Below are 16,731 nucleotides of genomic sequence, written 5' to 3' on the forward strand. Positions count from 1 at the left end.
ATAATTGGCCTGTGTACCCTTGTGGTAACATCAAAGAAACAGCACTAAGCTGCATTATGAATTGCACCATCCAGCACCATTCTAGATTTGCATGCTTGAAAATAATTTGTTTGCTTTCATACACTGATGTGCCATCAAAAATGCATTCAAATTGTTATTTTTAGGGCATGAGAAGATACCAGTACACTCTTAGATTGTAAGCTCCAAGGAGCAGGGCCCTCCTAATCCTCTTGTATTGAACTGTATTGTTGCTGTATTGTCTCCAGTTATATTGTAAAGCGCTGAGCAAACTGTTGGTGTTACATAAATCCTGTATAATAATAATAATACACTCAATGCATACCTATGTATACACGCTAGGCCAGACAACATTCACATGGGATTTGAACCCTGCCCTCCAGAGCTACAATGCCAAAACATACTGCCAAAGCTACTGAAACATTATCCAGCAGGATGGCATGCCTATATATGTACCATTATACATATTAGACCCCTTTCCAGGGTGGATTTGATTTAAATCAAACTGATTTAAATCACTATTCAGTAAGGCTTGACTTAAATCCTAGTTTTCTACATAGACTAATTCTTGCTGGTATAACTTTAATATGCAAGTAGATGAAGATTTTTAGAATAACAACTTTTCATATTAGTTTTTTTATCCCCAGTTTAATAGGTTAATCATTCATATTTGGACAACTTTTCTGTTGTACTTAGGAAGGAGAAAAATAATCATTACCTTAATAATAACAATTTAAATAGATTTATTCAACTGAAACAATAACATTCCAGCATATGTGATTTGCTTAAACATCCATGTTTGTTAACTAATTTGGCTAAACAAAATCTATATATTTTAAGAAACTTAGACTGTCCCCCCTTCCTCCTCACACTTCGTTTCACTTTCTTCTTGTGCAGATCTATTCCACTCCAAACAATCAGAAAAATATTGTTTCTATTCTATTCACTGAACTTCTTGAAACTTAGCACTGAAGGGGTTGATTCTGTATTCATAGGTTTGTAGAAGTTAGGATTAAGGTCTTTTTTTTAACTCTGTTCATGTTATAACATTTTTGCTGTGAAGAAGAGGCATGTGATCTCCGCTGAGTCAAATTCAGTTTTGAGAACTGCAAAAGTAAACCAATCATCTGTGATAATATCTTGTAGGCAGAGAAACTGCCCAATAATCTTACAAAAACCTCTGGAAGATCATGACATTGTGAATGGATTCATGGAATTTATTTACCAAAAAAATTAAACATATACAGCCTTATTCTACATAATTAAAAAACGAATCTTTATTTCATGATGGAATAACCTTTGGATGGTAATATATTTTCCTCAAAAAGCATTTTATTTAAAAAAATCCGATTTAAATAAAAAAAATCCGATTTTTTTTTATTTTTTTAAAAAAAATCATTGATTTTTATCCACCCTGCCCCTTTCACATAAGTGTTCCATCAGTCCATTTTTAGAGATCATATAAATTACAAAAGCAAAGTTTCAGAGAGACTCGCAGAACCCCTTCATCAGGCAAGTAACACATGCCTGATGAAGGGGTCCTGCAAGGCTTTGAAGCATTGTTTCTGTAACTATGATGTGATTGCTGAATAAAGCTTGGACCCATTCCGGAGATCCTTGGTGTGCTGGTGCAGGGGCGGACTGACAACTCATGGGGCCCCCGGGCAATAGGGGGATCAGGGGGGCCCTGTGTCCTTGCCCAAACTCAAAAAAGCCTATGAAAAAGGTACCTGGGACATCTCATGGGGCCCCCTACTGACCCCGGGCCCTCGGGCAGTGCCCGAGTTTCCAAATGGTCAGTCTGCCCCTGTGCTGGTGACATACTTTCTGCTTTGAATGTCCTCGGTTTCCAGTCCGTCATCACTGCAGCACCCACTTACACTCCATGTTGCAGGAACGTGTGTGTATTGGGAATTGTATGTTTCAATCAGTCCATTTGTGACCCATAATTTGATAGATCAAACATGGACTTATTATATCCCTATGGGTGGCCAAATATAAGCAGATGTGCATCTGTTTACATCAGGGTCCATTCAGGTTCATCAGACAGAAACGTAAGACTGGGCTGCTTTTGTGGACCTAGCCAGATATGGGCAGGTATAGACGGACACACATCTACTAACATCCAGCAGCCCACAGATATTACAGGAGTCAATGTTTTCAACATCACAAGTCGGGGGATACAAATTGAAGGAACATCGATGTCAAGTAGAGGACCATCCCTTTCTGTCTGGATCCAACTCAGCAGGGAATCAGTGAAGGATCCCCTGCTGAGACGGTAGGAAGGACGCCCATATGAGAGTGGCCTAAGGGAAGATAAGTGCGCATCTTACTAACAGTTTTGCAACATTTTAATAGAACGCTATTTATTTGTGAATCTTTTCTCATCAATGTCCATAATTATGTGCAGGGCAAACAGGATAAGGAGTCTAATTAGCAGGCATCGTTGCAGCAAAACAAATCCGTTTAACTACACACAGTGCAGAAGGCGATGACTGCATTCGTTCTCCGCTACACAGCTGCAACGCATTACAGGAAGCCCACCCGTCAGTGGCTAGATACAGATACTCCCCAGGGACTGGATAAGTACTGGCTGTCTAAACACACTGATAACCTCTAGCTGGTTTTCAAGGTTAAACATCCCTGAGACTTCTTAACATGAAGTGGTGTCATAGACAGCTGTAGAAGATCCTGCAAGCCACCAAGTCCTCAGTGTACAATTTAAGGGCCCAACAAATGGGAAAATTGTCTACAAATAAAAACCGCACAGAAAAGCTAGAGCAAGGAAAGAGATATTGATTCCCAGTTACTGGAGGAAGGCTTCCATTTAAACTAAGAGGAGAAGACAGCCATGTGGATAACAAAGAGAGATGACAGGCGTGCAGGGAAAATTTAAACAAATATGGATCTCACTTCATCAGTAAATTATTCCGTTAATAAAGGAGTTATCGGCTTGCTGTAATAGCACCTTACAGACACCTACAACAGAACTCAAATAAAAAAATATCCAATCTGGCTTACTGCACCCGCAATGGCTGGCTTTTAGTTGGTAGCTCCAATATTACATTTGGGCTTCATTGACAAGGACGTTCCATTAGTTAATTTTTTGACCCATGATTTGAAGGACCAAAAAAGAATGACGATGTATCAATGTGAGCGACCAAATGTTGTCTCCACTTCCTCAAACTTTCCAAAACTGAGCTCTTAGTAATTCAAAACACTAACAATAACATATAAAGCCACTTACAACTCTGCTCCAAATTACATCACTGATCTTGTCTCTAAATATCACCCAAACCATACTCTCCGCTCTTCGCAAGACCTCCTACTCTCTAGCTCCCTTTTCTCCTCCTCCCATGCTCATCTCCAGGACTTCTCCAGAGCTTTCCCCATCCTCTGGAACACTCTACCCCAATTTATCAGACTATCGCCTACTCTGCTCACTTTTAGGCGATCTCTGAAAACCTCTCTCTTCAGGGAAGCCTATCCTGCCGTCAGCTAATAATGGAATCTTCTACTCTTCCTATCAGTCCATCCCCCACAGTTACCACCTTTTGTACCACTAGCCCCTCCCTCCTAGATTGTAAGCTCCAAGGAGCAGGGCCCTCCTTTCCCTCTTGTATTGAATTTTATTGTTGCTGTATTGTCTCCCGTTAAATTGTAAAGAGCTGAGCAAACTGTTGGTGCTATATAAATCCTGTATAATAATAATAATAAAAATAAAATGTTGGCTGATACCATAGTAAATTAGGTATCCACAATCTGGACCCAAATCTGTCTGAAAGCGGAGTAGCCTACCAGTATGTTTTTGGGCTGGGGAAAGAACATGGGAAAGCCGTGCAAAAATAAAGTTGGATGGAATAGAAGGAGCACCCGGTGTCCACAGAAATGCAACTTCTAAAGTATGGTTCGTAGGCTTTTTTTTTTCCTTTTAAAATAGCAACATGTACATGTATAGTGAACTCGGTGTAGAGTTATTCACCCTGAGGTCATCACAGAGGACAAGGGGGCACTCTTTACATCTGGGAGGAAAAGAAATTTAATCTCCAAACACGGAAAGGTTTCTTCACAGTGAGAGCTCTGAAAATGTGGAATAGACTCCCTCAAGAGTTGGTTCTGGCCAGCTCAGTGGATTGCTTTAAAAAAGGCCTGGATTGTTTCTTGGATACACAGAACATAACTGGATGCTAACATTTATAGGTAAAGGTGATCCAGGGACAACCCGATTGTCTCTCGGGGGATCAGGAAGGAATTGTTTTCCCTGCAGGAGCAGATTGGATCATGCTTTGCCGGGTTTTTTTTGCCTTCCTCTGGATCAACTGTGGGTATAGGATTATAACTTTTTTTTTTTTATTGGTTGGACTGGATGGACTTTTGTCTTTCAGCCAGACTAACTATGTAACTATGTACAGTTGTGCTCAAAAGTTTACATACCCTGGCAGAAATTGTGAAATTTTCGCATTGATATTGAAAACATGACTGATCATGCGAAAAAATTCTCTTTTATTGAAGGATGATCATATGAAGTCATTTATTATCAAATAGTTGTTTGGCTCCTTTTTAAATCATAATGATAACAGAAATCACCCAAATGGCCATGAACACAAGTTTCCATAGAAAAGAGAAAAATAGAACATGCAGCACTATACAGGCCATGTTTATGGTGGGAACCAAACCCAGGGCACTGAGACTAACCACTACGCTGTCCTTTGTATGTACAAGAACCTTCAGCCCAAGCAGTGTAAATATCGGAATTCTGAGGGTTCTGTTGTCAAAAAACGCATCAGCAGCACTTAAGAATTTGTGTTTTAACAAGAGAACCCGTTTAGTATCAATCTCAGGCAATGAGGAATTCTAGAATCTCCACCACTCACTTTGTGCCTTGCCCTCCTTTAGCTTTCAGTCAGTGTCTCCCCCATCGCTGTGAAAATTGAATTGCTATTTAATTTATTCCTTCCTTCTCTGAACTTTTCTGAATAATTACATTTCATTCTTCTGATGACTAAGCCGCTGAATTTTTATTGTCCCTTTTTTTTTTTTATTCTACACAGTTCTGTTTGTGCTAATCCTAACACAGGAAATACCTTTGAGTTTTAGGCGCTTCCTGTTATTTTTTCACACGGCCTCAAACTACATTATATGTGACATCACTTGAATTTGTTGTTCCTTACAGTGTATTCATACCCAAACTTTTTTTTTTAGTTTGGAATTTTTCCAGTGGAAATTCCTGTCATGTTGTACTGCCATTGAAGGCTCTGTTGGAGAGATTCCTTCACTTCCTGTCTGGTAAAAAGGTTGTCCCCAGAACAGGAAGTGAGGGGAAATCTCTCTAACATAGGGTTGTACAAATTCCAGGAGCCAGTGCTGCGCAAGTCCACACAAAAATTGGAAGCTCCCCTTATCTGCCTCCTACCCCCCGTTTGCTGCCACACTTTCCACCTGGTTTTGACAGGTAACTGCTCCCACTTTCGTCAGATGTTCGGCTGCCCTCCTTCCCCCGGCAGCCTTTTGGGACACTTTACAGGTCCCAGAAGATTGCGGCCCATTCACTAAATGCAGCGGGTTCGCTCATGCGCAGTGGGAGACCAGCTGTGAAGACGCGAGGCTTCACTGCCGGTTTCCCTTAGTCAAGATGGCGGAGCCAGCATCTGACAGCCGATTGAAGAATCGGCTCAGGGTACGGACACCGCCGGATCCCTGGACAGGTAAGTGCCCTAATTTTAAAAATCAGCAGCTACAGTATTTGTGGCTGCTGACTTTTAATTTTTGGGAGGGGGCAGAACTCCTCTGTAAAAATGCCAGCTGGCGTCCAACCTTTGAAGTTTTCTGTGCTGGGAGTCACTTTGGGTGGGGGGCCCATGGAACCCAGCTCACTTTGGAGAGGTGGGGAGACCCCTATCTCAGCTCCCCATATCCCTCTTATGTGTAAATCACCCTGTGCCTGTTAGGGGTACAGGGTGATCTGTCCTAATATTGTGTGGGCTTTGTCTCAGACTGTGTAGACATGTTTAGATAGATTGTTTTGACATGTAGACATGTTTTGATAGATGTGGGGGGTAGGGGGGGAGAAGGTGTCTCCAGCAGCCCTCCCTCCTGATGGGACTGTCTGCTGGTGTGAAGTTTGAATACCTGTGTGTCTCTTGTTACTAAATGTAGATTGCCCCGCCCTGTGCCATTATGCAGGGGGGGGGGGGATTGTCCCGAGTGTATATATCTTGTATCTTTGTTCAAATAAACTAGTCTACCTCCTGGTTTACTTCAAGACTGGTCAGAGGCATAGCTGGGGGGGGGGGGGGGGGGGCAGGGGGGTACATATGTGCGCCAAGGTACAGGGGTGCCAAAATGAGGTCACAAGATCACTGCAGCGGCTGCAGCAGACGTGTCATCTGATATGTCTGCCATCCACAGTGAGTTATGAGAGGAGAGAGGAGCGGAGAGGACGGCAGTGAGCTGGGCATGTGCCGGAGGGGACGAGGGGAGAGCCGAGCTGGGCGAGTAGTGCCATGGATGAGGGGGGGGCGGGCAATGTGATCGGGACTGGGGGGTGTCTACAGGGACCATATGAAGCGGGGGGTGATGGCCGTTTGTTTCCGGGCACAAAATATCCTAGCTACGCCTCTGAGACTGGTGTCTAGTCTTGTCTGGTTCGGCTGTAGTGTCTGTTGTCAGTGTTTGGACGGGGAAGCGGTTTTCTAACAGAAGTACCCAAGCGCAGTCTGGGTCGGTTCCGTTACATTTTCTTTAGTTTTTTTCAAAGGCGCTGGCTTCTAAAAACAATCCTGCTGGCTTCTGAGTTCTATATTCCAACACAAACTTTTGGAAGAAAAGTAGTATTAAACCTTCAGCACATTTTACCATTGACCACAATAAAATAAACATTCCCCAGTAAACAATTTGTCAAAAATTAAGTAAAAATGTGCATGTGTTTTTGCCGCGTTTTTACAATGTTTCTGGTGATTTTTACACCTGTGAAAAAGAGGCATGACTCAAAAAATGCACCAAAATCACAACTGCGGGTGTGTGTTTGATGTGTTTTCCATCCATTTCAATGGGGAAGTTCGTTGTTTTTTACCGCACCAAACATGCAGCAAGCAGAAATTTGAAAAACACAATGGACCCATAACTTAGTTCCATAGGATTTAATGGCCATTCATTTTTCTTCCACCTTTTGTAATGCAAAAACTGAAGAAAGACGGATCAGAGTGAAAGCAACTTTTAGGCTCCATGCACACGAGCGTTTTTTTTTTTAGGCTCAAAAAACGCTGGTAATATCGGTTTTAGGTAATGTTTTAAAAGCGTTTAGGAGTGTTAGCATTTTAGTAGTGTATTTACAGTACATATAGGGGAAAAAAAAGGTAGAAAAAAGCTGTTAGAAGCGTTTCAGTAGTGTTTAGTGGGGTATTTTTTGCCAGTAAAGAGCTCTCAAAAGCTCTACAAAAACAATTCTTTTTCTGCTCCTAAATGGCGAAGCTTGAAAAATGCTACTAACCTAAAATAATGTGCATGGACACATAGGAGAATACTATTTTGCTTCTAGGAGCAGCCAAAAAATGCTGATAGTTGCTGGCTCCTGCTTTCTCAGTGCTGCTTCCCTGAACGTCTGTTTTTCACAGTCAACAGTGAACAGTGCAGTCTGTTAGCTTCAAGAAGGGAGGGGAAGGAGGAGCAGGGGAGTGCCTTGCTGTCAGGGATCCGGATGCATCCTTCCCAACAACAAGCCAAAATGGCTTCCCTGTGCAGCCACCTCTGGTCAGGACTGGCCTTGGTGTAATGTCAGGGATCCGGGTATGACCAGAGATGTGTGGACCGACACAGGGAAACGCAGGCTTCAGGTATAGTATAAAAGAATACAATTTATTAACGGCTAAACAATACATAAACGCAGTGCAAGGCTAAACATAAACACAGTGCAAACAAACCAAACCTCCAACAGATAATAATATGTACAACACCAAACGTAGTCGGGCAGGCCGGGTTGGTAGCAAACGGGCAGACAAGGTACAAGGAGCAGGCGGAAGAGTGGTCAGGAATAGCCGAGGTCGGTACAGGCAGAGTCAGGATCAAAGCAAAGTCAGGATCAGGCAGGAAGCAGACAGGATGCAGGTACAGGGACTCATGGGAGTACAATACACCAAGGCACTGACTGCAGGCCTGGCCATTCCTTAAATACACCTCCTGCAATCAGCCTCAGTTGATGGCTTGATTGCAGGAGTGAGCTTCTGGCTGCTGAGAGCACCCGCTGGCCAGCACTGGTACTGCAGCCCACACGGCAGGTGAGTCCCACCACCAGTGGTGAATCCATTCCTGACACTTGACATCCTAGGTTATGGGGCTGCGTGTTTCTATTGATGCACACAGTGTAGGGAGACACAGCTCTGGTCCCTGCATGTAAAGCTGTGCTCACGTCTGAGTGTAGCTCACGCTGCAGCATATTTTTATTTTTTTTTATCCTAGTTGGAGTGTTTCTGCTCGCCGTGGATAGTGAAGCCCATTCACTAGAATGGGCTGCCCCAAGCGTGATAAATGCCCCAAAGGAGCTCCAAAACTTTTTTGGGGAGAGTGGAGCGTTTTTCACAGCACATTACGACACATTTGTAGCATGTTTGCCGTGTGACAAAACAGACCAAAATGCATGTCTGCTACCGCCGCTTGGGTGCCATTAATTAACGGCACCGCAATCATGGCATAATTTTGCAGTGTGTTTCCAAAATGAGAGACAAAATGAGCGTTTTCTGTGGCTTTGTTAAACTTTCTAGAAATGCCTGGGTGTTAATGCAGCCTAAGGGTGGCTAGAACCTCTGTTAGGTTTTTATTGCTGTATGTTTCCCTATTGCAGATTTTTGGTGACTTCCTGTCTGGTCCCCAGAACACAAAGTGAGGGGAAATCTCTCTAACAGTGCCATGGATAACCGTACAACTTCAGAAGGGTTCTAACTTGTCCTCATTCTATCCAAAACTAAAAAAAAAAAAAAAACTTTTTGGGTCTAGATACACCTTCAATCAGATGTCAAGTTTTAGACACTGATAAACACACATTGGTCTAACGTAATGGACTGCTGATGACTGTATCCTATGGGGGCCAAAGAGCGCTAATTAAGTCAGATGCCCATAAATCATGCATGTTTAATGGTCAATTAGACCACGCCAGACCTAAATGAATGAAACGGGGTTAGGACTAAATCAAATGACAATCAATCAGCTGACTGGAAAGAACTGGAAAATAATTTGCTCAGATGGTAGCTCAGGGCAAGACAACTCCCAAGAGCCGTAGACATCCACAGAAATCCTGACGTCTGAGACAAATGCCCCTTAAACTTAATAGCGGAAAAAAAAATCACTTATTTCCCTTCAGGAAATGCTGTTTGATGATCTCATTTTTGTAATGTATATACATCTGAAAGAGATATTCCTTATTTAAATATTGCTAGCATTGTGTATCTATGCTTTGTTTCAATGCACCCTGTCACCAGACCATTTATTTCAACAACCAGTCTCCTTTAAGAATATCCACTTAACCACTAGCCTACTGGGCACTTTTACCCCCTTCCTGCCCAGGCCAGTTTTCAGCGCTGTCACAATTTGAATGACAATTGCGCGGTCATGCAACACTGTACCCATATGACATTATCATTTTTTTGAGACAGATAGAGCTTTCTTTTGGTGGTATTTAATCACCTCTTGGTTTTTTTTATTATTTGCTAAACAAACCAAAAACTGAACATTTTGAAAAAAAAAATTTTTTCTTAGTTTTTCTTACAAAATTTTGTAAATAAGTGATTTTTCTCCTTCATTGGTGTGTGCTAATGAGGCTGCAGTGATGGGCACTGATAGGCTGCACTGATGGGCACTGATAGGTGGCACTGGTAGGTGGCACTGATGGGCATTGACAGGCATCACTGATGGGCACTGAAATGCAGCAATCATATATGGCACTGATAGGCGGCACTGACTGGCGTTTTTAGCTGGCACTGACTGCCACTGTTAGGCGGCACTGACAGGCACTGGTAGGCGGCACTGATAGGCAGCACTGACTGGCACTGATAGGTCACACTGAAAGGCAGCCCAAATGGGCACTGATATGTGGCATTGATATGCACTGGTAGGCACTGATATGTGGCATTGATGAGGCACTGATGGGCACTGGCAGGTGGCATTGATGAGCACTGATAGCTGGCATTGAAGAGGGCAGGTTGCACTGCTGGGGCTACACTGATCATCTGAGCACTGATCATCAGTACCCTGATGATCAGCGTACATGTCCTCTCTGTGGAATGCTGATTACCGGCTCTCCTCTCGAGCTGTCAGTGTGACAGCTCATGAGGAGAGAAATGTCGATAACCAGCATTTCCCTATTTACATGCGATCAGCTGTGATTGGACACAGCTGATCACATGACCGAGCTGACATCTTCGGCTCTTTCCCTTGATTGGTGATCCGCTGTGTCCAAGGGACGCAGTGCACCACCGATCACCGTGCTGCACGCTCCCGGAGCCGCACACATGCAGTTAGAGTGGGAGGACTTCATATGACATCCTCCCAGAACGAGAGAACCGCCTTAAGCCCGTCATTACCTTATATGGCGAGCGGGAGGCGGTTAAAGACCCAGCCTTTTCTGACACTTTAATAAAGAATAAAGAGAATAAAATGGTGGGATTTGCAATTTTTTTGCAAGCACACAAAAACACAATATAATACCTGATTTTTGGGGAAAATATAAAATATGATATTACGCTGAGTAAGTAGATACCAAACATGTCATGCTATAAATTGCACATACTACGGTATATTTGGTGCCAAAGTACGGTATTTAAAAATCTCCATAGGCAAAGCTTTATAAGGCTGTACAGGTTACCAGTTTAGAGTTAAAGAGGAGATCTGGTGCTCTGACGTTTATGGCAATACCTCACATGTGTGGTGCAATCGCCGTTTTTCGTATGCGTGCGGGACCAACACGTGCATTCAGCTTTGCATGCAGGGGTACAGAGGCGGGGCAGCTGCAGGCATCATCCTGGTATACCACTTGAAATCTGTAATGTTTAAGCGGTCTTCAAGTAGATATATAAGCATTCACCATTATTTTCCATTTCCATCGATCAGCGACTACAACTAATCAACTGCAGGAGTTGATCAGTGTATTCTGACAATAGCAGGTATCAGCTTCAGAATACAACATCTTGGTGGAGGGGATTCCTCCACCCACCTTGTTTGTGGACCACGTATGGCCAGCTTAAGTTCTCTTTTATTCCAATATAGAATCAACTGGAGGATCCACAGCACAGAAATACTGCTTCATGCAAACTTTAGTGGATTATCCATAGTCATGTTAGCTGTACTCAAAAGCTGGAGATACAAGGAGCTTGGATTCCAACTGAGCTCTCATACTCTCGTGGTTGTTGCAGGAGCTGATAGGGATCTCCCAACTGGGAACCAAAGGAGCTGTAAAAAACCAGTAGGTGTTGAGTCCAAAAGGATAAACCCATTTCAAGCAAAATTGCTGAATAAGTTACCTACCCTACCTCCCAAGCAGCCATCACTACAGTAATCATATTCTCCCACTGCTGTACATAAATCCTGCGATCTGCCATGTACTATGAGCAAAGCAGATATGTACAACCAATGACGCTGGTCCCGCACTTTGGAAAACACCGGTTAGACTAGTAAAAAAAGGCTGACAGATGTGCTTATGGGTTTTGTTGACTTTGGATGGTGTCTCAAATTGGATGGATAATAATGGAACAGGTCACACCACCATGACAAATAAAAATGATGAACTTCCATTCACCAGCAAAAAACATCTAATGATGAATGAAATGGGCAAGAACAAAACAGTGACAGTCTATTGATTGGACGGTTGCAGAGCACTGCTGTTTTGCACTATGTTCATTTGGAATACAGTATGCTGCACTGTTTACATGATAAAACCTGTGTTTGTATACTAAACTGACAACACTGTAAGCAGTGACCTTACAGAGGAAGGAGCTGTCCCGGCAGGAAGCAGACAGACTCGGGGTGGGGAGGATTATGCGATTATTGTTCACTTTTAGATAAATCTGTAAACAATCCGAAAGTAAAACATTTATGTACAGAGCCACTCCAGAGAAATGCCTGATGTATTCAGTGAATTGTTAATGCCAACCAGAAAATGCTGCAACCGTGCTAAAGTCAAGGTTACCTTTCTATCTCCAGTAAGTTGTATCAAATTCAAGGCAGACATATTCAATAGGCTTCTTGCAAGGCTTTAGGGTGGAACTGCAACATCTTCTCATAAACATATGTGACATGCAATCCCATATACCCAAATGTGTGAGCAAGGCTGCAGTAAGACTAGGTTCAGTCCTTTTCAGTGTGCAAAATTGCGCAATTCTCGACAGCCAGAGAAACGTGTTGTCTTTTAGCAAACGTGGAACCGTGCCATTATTTCATCCCTGTCCTTACAGGTCTCAGATGCAAGCCCCCTATATTGTGCACACCCAAAATCCTAATGATCCAGTGCCTAATCAAGGCACAGCTTTCTCCAAAAGAGGCCAAAGAATCTCCATGGTCCTTCCAGCTGCTGCCAACCTCTAGATCAGTCTTTCTTAAGCAGGGTTCCTCCAGTCTTTCTTAAGCAGGCTTCCTCCAAAGATTGCTAGGGGCTCCATGAGCAATTTATGACTCTCAGATAAGGAACACCAATTATATTTAAGGTTATCTGTAAGTGGGACATTCTTCTTACTGATGCAGAACGTAAGGGGCATTCCTCCCGCTGACCACAAGTGTAATGAGGGACCTTCTCCTATGGACCAACAGTTAATGGGGCCCCTTTCCCACTTACCATCAGTGGAAATGTACATTTCAATGACTACTAATGTAAGAAGCATTCTTCCCACGGACCACCAATGCAAGGGACATTCTTCCCACTGACTTCCAATGTAAAGAGCTTTCTTTCCACCGACCACCAATGAAAGGAGCATTCTTCCCACTATCCACCAATGTAACAGACATTCTTCACACTGACCACCAGTGTAACATTCTTCCCACTGACTGTGAATGTAAGGCGCATTCTTCTAATCATCAATGTAAGGGACATTCTTCCCACAGGCCACCAATGCAAAAGGACATTCTCAATGAGCACCAATATAAGCAGCATTCTTCCCACTGACCTCCAATGTAAAGAGCATTCTTCCCACTGGCCACCAACATAAGGAGCATTCTCAATGACCACCAATGTAAGAAGAATTCCTCCCACAGTACACCAATGTTAATGGACATTCTTCCCGCCAACCACCAACGTTAACGGACATTCTTCCCGCCAACGGACATTCTTCCCGCCAACCACCAACGTTAACGGACATTCTTCCCGCCAACGGTAATTCTTCCCGCCAACATTAACAGACATTCTTCCCGCCAACCACCAACGTTAACAGACACTCTTCCCGCCAACCACCGTTAACGGACATTCTTCCCGCCAACGTTAACGGACACTCTTCCCGCCAACCACCGTTAACGGACATTCTTCCCGCCAACGTTAACGGACATTCTTCCCGCCAACGTTAACAGACACTCTTCCCGCCAACCACCGTTAACGGACATTCTTCCCGCCAACCACCAACGTTAACGGACATTCTTCCCGCCAACGTTAACGGACATTCTTCCCGCCAACCACCAACGTTAACGGACATTCTTCCCATTGACCGCGATTGTAAGGGGCATTTTTCTAACTATCCACTAATGTAAGCAGGATTCTTCCCATCAACCTCCATTTTAAAGTGCATTCTTTCCATTGGACCCCAATGTAAGCAGCATTCTAAATGCCCACCAATATAAGAAGCATTCATCGCACAGTCCACCAATGTAAAGGAAAATCTTCCCATTGACCACCAATGTAAAGTGAATTCTTCTACCCCTAATGTAAAGAGCATTTTTTACACGGACCACCAATGTAAAGGAATTATTTTTCACTGATCACAAGTGCACAAGTGTAATAGGGGCCGTTCTTTTATTTACTACCATTGGAAAATAGAATTTCACTAACCACCAATGTAAGTGGCCACTTTTCCACTAACTATCCGTGTAAGCAAGCATTTCTCCACACACTACAATTGTCATTGACTGCATTTCTGACCATCATTATTATTAATTATTTTATTTCAATATAATTACTGAAAATAACTTTGTCATATGGAGCAGCTCTTAGTAGTCGCACCCTACTGTTCACGCTAATGTAGCATGAGCTGTAGATATAGTAATCTTAGCAGGGGTTCCCTGAGACCAGAAAGTAATTTCAAGGCTTACGCCTTGATAAAAAGGCTTGAGAAAAGCTGCTCTAGACTATTTTTTACGCAAAGAATATTTTTACTCCTGTGATGACTGCCTAAGAACAGAACTGAATATAAGAATGTTGACAATTGTCCAATCATGAAAAAAGGTTCTATTCTGGATAATGCAACAAGAAAAGTGGGAATGCCCAAAATTTCAAGGTGGTAGGAACTGTGGTGGAAACTATGACATCTTGCATTAGTCCCCAAGAGATTGAAATCACCAAATTAGTCTTCCTCCTAGACTTCACCTGCGAATAAAATATATCCTTTGGGTGGAAAGCATTTGGGGATATATCTACAATTCTAAAGATGCTCATATCATAGTATTAATCACCAATCAAGATTCAAGAACAGATTCAAGCATCTGCATAGAGGTGGGCGAGGGCATTCGGCAGAATTCTCCATATAACCTCATGTATGAAGGCTTCCATGCATGAAGGGTCCCATACAAGAGGCTATATGGAGAATTCTTCAGAATGTCCTCCACCAAGGGGCCCATAGACCGCTTTGCTGGAGGGATCTATGGGCCTCTACTTTGCTGGAGGGGTCTATGGGCCCCAACGTAGACTTCCATGGAGCACCTCCAGCAAAATACTATTTTGATCAGTACAGCACAGGCGCATAGCAAATTATTATGTCAATCAGGGTTAAGGTATGCAGATTGTGTAATTGTCACAAGAATCTTTCGTTTAAAAGGTTGAAAACCTGTTCATGAATTGATACTGGTACTGCCTGTATGGATGTGTACAAGCAGTACCAGGACAGTGTCGTCCAGCACCTAGGGCAAGGATCCAGAACTGCACCTCCCTTCCCCCACTATTAATACATGCTGTAGAATGGGTGTACCATCCTAAGTCCATTCTTTGCCCCCTTTCTTCACTGTGCCCAGGGCAGCTGCCCCTCCTGCCCACCCCTTGTCCCAGCCTTGTGTACAGGTAAGTGTTACCTAAGTGTTTTCAGAAGGAAACAGCTGTTTTTCCCACTGACAGCAATTAGCTATGTCCCTTCAGTTCTAACATGCCTCAGCATCATAAACTCCGAAGCATTCTTGAAGGCAAAAGAGACATTTCTTACAGTTGGGTCATGCATGAGGCTATATACATGAATGCTCCATGTCCTTAATGGCAACCACTGTATTTACACAAGAGCTGACTCTGACGAAAATACTGTCTTTGGTAACAAAACGAGCACATACCGTTGTTTATGGCTTGCATGACTGTTGCTGGTGGTCCCATGGAAAGATGAAGGCCACGACATCCTGGTTTTCCTCAGCCCGGGTCGATCGCTGGTGTCCATGGCATCCGATCTTTCCATCTGCCGGTGGTGATGGCGGTCTGTGTCCGAGTAACCCCTGTGTTTTATTCTGATGGGTGTCCTCGGTTGCCTCCATAGATGCTGTGGAGGCTTGAGGGTGGCTTGCCCCTCTCGTGGCATTGGAAGCGACAGCGAGAGACTCTTTTTCGCACATGGCGGTACTTCCATCATCGTGACGAAGAAGAAAAAAAGAAAGGGGGGGGGGGGGGGAGGAATCCAAAAAATAAACCTCTCTACAAAAAAAATTAAAAATAATCGCTTGTAATATATCCTATCCCTATTGTCTAACAACACGCAACATTCAAAAATAAAGTATTTTTTAACATCCCTAGACCAACAAATCGAATATAAAAAAAGGCAAACTTAAAAGTTAAATCGCTTTTGTCTTGTCCAAAAAAAGAAAACATATAAAACAAGTTACAAAAATAAAGAAATTATATCATTGAAAAGGAAAAAAAAAAAATTATAAAAATAAAGATATTGATTATTAATAAAGAAGAATTTTGTAACAATGTATCTTTTTTAAAGGAAGAGGGGAAAAAACAAAACTCATTGGAACAGCTATTCTTAAATTGGATCGAATGCAAAAAAAAAAAAAAAAGAAAGAAAAAAATACAAAAATAAAGATATTGATTATTAATAAAGAAGCATTTTGCAACAATCTTTTTTTGTAAAGGAAATGGGGAAAGAAATAAAAAGATAGAAATCATTAACTCATGAATGGCTGAATAGTCCTAAAATAGATCACACTCAAAAATGTAAAATATTTTTCGAAGCAAAGAAAATCACGTTTTTTACAGTTCGAATGGCTTCCAGTTATCGGAAAAATAGTGCGTCAGTCTCCGCCAGCTCAATGTATATATATATATATAGATAGATAGATAGAGATGGAGATATATTTTTAGGTGAGTTGTCAATAAGCAGTCAGTACATGAATCCTCTCTGCTCCTCGGAAATTATTGCTTATGTTATTGCCAACGAATACGTAAAAAGACATCGAAGGGGATCAGAAGGTTTTTTTTCGTAAATAGAATATAGGTTGGTTAGGGGAAGCCGGGGGGGGGGGGATGGCGGCGACGGGGGGGGGGTCTTAAAATGA

At 42.7% G+C, this 16,731-nt stretch overlaps 1 protein-coding gene across 1 annotated transcript in view; it reads right to left on the reverse strand.

The window, feature by feature from the left end:
- Positions 1-15,830, reverse strand: part of PDE4A (phosphodiesterase 4A) — a 490,104-nt gene extending 474,274 nt beyond the window's left edge. The window contains exon 1 of the mRNA XM_089657626.1: positions 15,514-15,830. Coding sequence (XP_089513752.1) covers positions 15,514-15,803 — 290 coding nt within the window. The 5' untranslated portion in view covers positions 15,804-15,830. The remainder of the gene's footprint in view (positions 1-15,513) is intronic.
- Between the last annotated feature and the right edge of the window lie 901 nt (positions 15,831-16,731).

Source organism: Staurois parvus, unplaced genomic scaffold (genome assembly GCF_062004578.1).
Source record: "Staurois parvus isolate SC_StPar_1 unplaced genomic scaffold, SC_StPar_1.0 ptg001014l, whole genome shotgun sequence".
NCBI lineage: Eukaryota > Metazoa > Chordata > Amphibia > Anura > Ranidae > Staurois > Staurois parvus.